A 6602-nucleotide genomic window follows, 5' to 3' on the forward strand; every position below is an offset into this window, starting at 1 on the left:
CAGTACTACAAGTAAGTCAATCATCGTAGTCATAGTACATATCAAACCTAGAAAGGTCATCTGAATAGGACTTCCTGATTGGGATTTCTCCATTGTTCACTGGAGTAGAAAGGAAGAAGAAGGCCTCAGGCTGGGCGAGGCGCCGACACGTGTCGTCTCGTGGCAATCTGCGGTATCTCAGATCTGTATATAGGCCTGTAACAAATTGAAGCAACAGTGAGGTCAGGTGAGCTAGGCAAAGGAAGAGCTGTGAGATGGATTCAGCTACCTCTACCGGTTGGTCTCAAACAGCAGGAATTGGTTGTGTACTCTTTCTTGTACACTGTCAGAAAATCTTGGCAACAATCTGCACTTGCCTGTCGGGCATATTCATGCAAGAAGGGGAAACAAATTATTCTCACATCATAAGCTAATCATGCTATAACATGACTAGCAGCAGAGATCTAGAACAAATGAACAATTGCTGTAGCATGAAACTGAACCTGAAACTGAATCAGGATTGTTCTACTAGCATAAACAAATCTGAAACCGAATCATAATTGCTGCAAGCATAAAGTTTCAGGGTTTAGAGAACAGGATCACATAAGCACCAGTTCAGTAACAGTTTCCCAGAAAGAGGCAACAATCAGAAACTCTTTTTTCTAAGCTATAAGATCAGAACATTTCTTAGCTAACGACTAATTTTCATCAAAGCTTCAGTTGCACACTAGAGCCACATGTGTGTGCAACCACCATCCCAAGTAAAAGCTGATCAGATATGGTGAAGCATATCACACCATCTGGTTTTCAGATCTCAGGCCAGTATACTTTGATGATAATCTGAATGAAATCAACTACCTATGACATATATCATGAAACATAACAGTAAAAATATTATACAGCCACAAAAAAAAATGCAAGTTACATTTTAGCATTACAATGGCTGCACGTCCGCAACAATAGTACACTCCTTAACCAATACAACCAGGTCTAAACTAGTCATTCAACAACCCAACCGGAACAATAGTTCACTTATGAACTAGGCACTTATTTTGTTTTTTTTTATAGAAACCAACATATAAATAGTTTTTTAACTGCCAACTACAGCCTCAGATCAATGGAATTGAAGCCTCCAACATGCCGACATAGCAATGTTACTTCGGGTCAGAACGGAGTTTGTGCGGAGTAATTTCTGGGACAACTCTGTAGATGTGCACTTTTATGTTATCCTTCTGGACAAGCTCGAAGACACACACATCAAACTTCTCCAGATTGTTGCCAACAGCAAATTTGCCCCAGCCACCACTGAAAGAACCAACAGAACGATCACTGTAGTAGACATAGTTAACTTCCCAAGCCTTCCCTTGTGGATCCCAGAGTGTGATCCTTTTGTTGGTATGGGGAAGACACTCACGGACAAATTCACATGGGATATTCTGCAATATAAGAAAATGAGTTTTGGTTTAGATATAAGAAAACAAGTAGGGAGGTTGAGTAAACATATACAGATAGTGAGCCTTTTTGTAAAAAAAATGTATTGCCCCGAGGGTAAGGCATAATTGGGGAAATCGGAAGTTTATCTAAGAAAGATAGTTGAAAAATACTAAACTTGGCTCATTTATGATGGTATTAACCGAATGCTTGAAAATTACTACTACAGACTGTTGCTTATTTATAGATCGCTCTCTGCTGTATGCAGAAACTTTGTAATAAGGCTATGTCAAGATGGGATGTTCAAATTAGAACATCCAAAACTCTCAAACTATAGCAGCAGCGCCATTGTGCAAATTATAATCATGCATGAAAGAATCCTCTCATGCACATATTTTTTTTAAGATAAAATGTCTCATGCACATAGAAAAAGGGAAAGTGCTGGATGAGGATTAACACACGGAAGTAACATTACCATGAAAAATCCAACATAGACATATGACTCCATCATTATTTGCACGGCAAAAGGATTCTTAGATTTAAACTCTCTTGCCCTTTGAAGAGCATGGTCCTTCTCTGCTTCAGTTACCGGACGCCTCTGTGATATTACTGTTAGTTGTCTTTGACCCTTTGAAACACCTGAAAAGTGCAACACAGTCAAATTGTCTACAGAAGTAATTTATTAGCACTACATTTAGGGGACAATAACTTACATCTACCACGCCGAGACACCTCACCAGACAGAAAGCGCATCAGGAATGGTGGATTTGGTGACTTGCTAGAAGAATTATCTTCATCTGAGCTGCATGATGAACCTATAATGTGCAAAAGTAATTTTTTTGGGAAATCATATGAATCCTTAGGATTCTGAACAAGTATGATGGAAATAAATAAATAAGCAACCTCTAACCAAGAGATTAGAAATATGTCTTTTTGCAATTACTTTGCATGGTTTGGCACCGCGTAGCTTATGGCTATGCATGGAACAAATCAGGAATACAACTAAACAAGTTCTATAAACGAAATGGATGTGGCAAGTCATTTGTGCCGTTATGCAGACCTCCCTGGTCCCCCAACAGTTCAAAATAATTGACTATTAATAGTCATCATCTAAGCTGACTATGCCAAATATGTGTATAACACTTTCAGAAATATAGAAATGTTTTACCTCTGGTACTGTTATGGCTTGTCGATGTTACCTTGGACTTGCCAGCAGAAGCTCCTGCACGTTTTCTCCTAGAACTTTCGCAAACATTAGCCTCAGATGACTTCTTAAATACAACCACCCTATCTTCCATAAGGTAATCTACATCTCTAGTTCTCTTTCCTGTGATTCCATTATTTTCCTTCAGGGCGGGAGCCATTTTCTCTGTTGTGATAGCTGCGGTGACCATGCCCCCTTCATCACTTTCTGTTTTAATGATCACATTTTTGGAAGGGTGAGCAGAGAAAGTTGATATCTTGTCAATGCCTGAAGGTTCAAAGACTGTCACTGAGAATTGTGACCGTTTATCATAAGTGAATACTAAAAATTGACCACACTGAATTGAGTTATCTCTGACAAATTCTTTCCATCCATGCACAAAGAAGAATCCCTCAGAGTCTGAAGTCAGCTCTGCACTCCATTTATTTCCACTTCGATCAACCAGAGAAACCATCCCAGTAGGTTGATTCTGAAGGCATTGGTTGAATGATGATGGGATTTTCTGCATTGTACCAAAGTATAAAATATGTTAATTTATTTTTCTACACTACTTGTTAACATTGTGAACTACTCATACGATGCAATGTCAGTTCAAAAACAAATATATCAGACAAATACAATATGCCACGTCATGTAATTTTTCTATAAGGCATCAAATTGTAAAGACCAGCAAAGCAGTCCTGACATCATAGCCTCAAAAATGCAAAATTACAGAACATACGTGATGTATGACTGGAAAAACTAAATGCTTAGACCAACTAAGATCAAACCTTATCCTGATTAATTGAATTCCTTCTTTTCCCACACCAAAAAATAAAAATGAAAAGTAAGACTCAAACCCTCTGAAAGATAATCCAACCCATTAGCAGAGGCCCATGTTGTGTAAGTTTTTAGCCGCTGAGTTGAAAAATGAAAGGACATCATAGGCAATTTTATTGTAACACAGTGCTTTCTACTATTCTTTGGCCACATAAATGTGAAAATGAACTAAGCAAGTTTGGCAGCTAGCCAGCTACTTTGGGAAAACCACGAAAATAGTAAATGTAGTCGTCATGAACTTCTAACAATAACTGATTGTGTGACCAATACACCTGAGTGTTAGACAAACCTGGATTTGGTAGTGGGAGTGATTACTCTATGTTTTTCTAAAGAACGCTATGAGAACACATACCACCACCAAACAAGGTTAATCAAGATGTTGTTTGCTGACTATGAAAAACCAACTGTGCAGTGCAAATGAAGAGCTACATATCAAAATCAATACTTTAATACGCTCGTGTGAACAATGAAAGTGTATAAGGTTACTAACGAATCAAAGCAAGCTAGTCACACTAGGGAATATACATAACCACCACAAAAACTCGGACATTTATTTGAAAGTGTTTATAGTTACCCTGCAATCATACAGCCACCTTTCGACTAAAACACATACTTCCAAATAATTAATCTAGCGAACACAATCCACATCCGTGGGATTCGCAAAAAGGGGGGACAAGCATATAGCTACCCTGCAACCAAACAACCGCCTTGGGGAAAACACATACTCCTAAATCATTAATCTAGCGAACACAATCCATATCCGTGGGATTCACACAAAGGGGGGGGGGGGGGAAGTATTTAGCTACCCACAGCCACCTTGGGGATAAAACACATTCCTAAATAATTAATCTACACGGACACAATCCACATCTGTGCGATTCAAAAAAGGGGAAAAAAGTGCAGATATCTACCTTGCAACCTAACAACCACCTTGGAGTAAAACACATACTCCTAAATCATTAGTCTAGCGAACACAATCCGCATCCGTGGGATTTACAAAAAGGGAAAAAATACATATAGCTACGGCTACCCACAACCACCTTGGGGCTAAAACACACACTCCTAAATCATTAATCTAGCGAACGCAATCCACATATGTGGGATTCACAAAAAGGAGGAAAAACATATAGCTACCCACGGCCACCTTGGGGATAGAACACATTCCTAAATAATTAATCTACACAGACACAATCCACATATGTGGGATTCAAAAAAAAAAGGGAAACAGGTGCATATAGCTACCCTAAAATCAAATAACCAGATTTGGGCTAAAACACATTCTCCTAAATCATTAATCTAGCGAACACAATCCGCATCCGTGGGATTCACAAAAAAGGAAAAAAAATGTATATAGCTACCCACAACCACCTTGGGGCTAAAACACATACTCCTAAATCATTAATCTAGCGAACACAATCTGCATCCGTGGGATTCACAAAAAGGGAAAAAGTGCATCCGGTCTACGGGTATCACCTGAGGACGCGAGACCTTGGGGTTAAAACACATACTACTTAATTATTAATCTACGAAAACACAATCCACATCTATCGGAGTTGCAAAAAAGGAAAAAAAATGCATGTAGCTACCCTGCAATCAAAAGTCACCATGGGGCTAAAACACATACTACTAAATCATTAATCTTCACGAACACAATCCACATACAGCTACCTACAGCCACCTTGAGGCTGAAACACACACTGCAGGTTATGTTTGGTTCATGGCCATTTCTAGCCTTGCCAATTTTGGGCAATGGCAATGCCATTTTTTTTTGGCAAAAATTGGCTAGTGTTTGTTTGGTTTGCTACCAAAGTTGCATCTTGACATATTCAACTCAGCCAAATAATTTGGCAAGGCAAATTTTTGGCCATAAACCAAACAAATAATAAAAATTTTGTCAGTCCCAATTTTTTTTTTCGGTTTGGCTGAGATTGGCTACAAACCAAACATGCATATCCCAATCAACTAGCACAATCAGCATCTAATGAACAGATTAAAAGTAGCACAAGTGAACACAACATTATTACTACCCTCTAATCAATCAACCATTCATAACAAACTGAACAACAACAACAACAACAACAACACAAACGGAGAAAGAGAGACAAAAAAGGGATTAAAGAGACATCACCATCCGCTCCAGAGATTGCAGGGTGAGAAGCACACGGAAGAAGCTCCTCCCGAAGCAGTTAATGTCGCACTCCTTCTCCTTCCCCTTCCCCTTCCCCTTCCCCATCCGGCCACCTTGCTTTTCCCTAACCACCATGACCTCCTACTCCGATTCTTGCGCCCCCCCCCCCCCCCGACCGAACAACCAAAGCCGAAATAGAATCCAAGAAAAAGGAAGGAAGAAAAGAGAGCGCAAGCTCGCCCCGCCCGGCCGGGTGAACAAAAAGAAAAAAAAAATCAAACCGGCGAGGAGGCGGGTGGCGGGTCGGGAGAGGGAAGACGAGCAGCAGCGGCGGCGGCGGCGGAGGAGGAGGAGAAGCAATGGAAGCGAAATGCCTACCGCTGTGCTGCGATGCGAGGGGAAGAGGAAAATAGGAAACAAGCGAGCAAGGAGAGAGAGAGAGAGGGTTTTGGAAGAGAGAGGGGGGAGGGGAGTGTCAGCACTGGAAAAGTGGAAATTTCCAGAAGGGCCTGAGATATCACCTGCGCGGCGGGGTGGGGCCCACCTGCAGTCACACACACTTCCATCTCTTTTTTTTCCCTCATTTTTTTACTTTCTATTGCTCGCGTCCAATCAATAACTCTCTCTCCTTCAGTCCAATTCTCGCACTCTGCTTCTCTGTTGGCCCTGTTCGTTTCCTTCTAAACTGACAGGATAAACTTTTGGATTAAAATGGCATGTTTTTTAAACTACTAAACGGTATATTTTGTGCGGAAACTTTCTATATAAAAATTGTTCTAAAATATCAGATTAAACCATTTTTTAAGTTTGTAATAATTAAAACTCAATTAATCACACGTTATTGCCACCTCATTTTACGTGAAAAACTTAATTTTTATCTTCAGGAGATTCAAACACAACTTAATTTTTATCTTTAGGAGATTCAAACACTACCTTGATAGTACCCACAGCCACTTTGGAGATAAAAACACATACTCCTCATTCGTTGATCTACACGAACACAATCCACATCTATGGGATTAGAAAAAAAAGGAAAAAATT

The 6602-nt window shown here is 39.9% G+C and overlaps 1 protein-coding gene across 1 annotated transcript; it reads right to left on the reverse strand.

Moving 5' to 3' along the window:
• Positions 1–759: 759 nt before the first annotated feature.
• Positions 760–6044, reverse strand: LOC4349997 (B3 domain-containing protein Os11g0197600-like). The gene is given in 5 exon segments (NM_001423178.1): positions 760–1415; positions 1886–2049; positions 2124–2225; positions 2579–3116; positions 5562–6044. Coding segments are annotated over 5 exon segments (1221 nt in total). The 5' UTR covers positions 5697–6044; the 3' UTR covers positions 760–1133.
• Positions 6045–6602: the final 558 nt, after the last annotated feature.

Source organism: Oryza sativa, chromosome 11 (assembly GCF_034140825.1).
Source record: "Oryza sativa Japonica Group chromosome 11, ASM3414082v1".
Classification (NCBI taxonomy): Eukaryota; Viridiplantae; Streptophyta; class Magnoliopsida; order Poales; family Poaceae; genus Oryza; species Oryza sativa.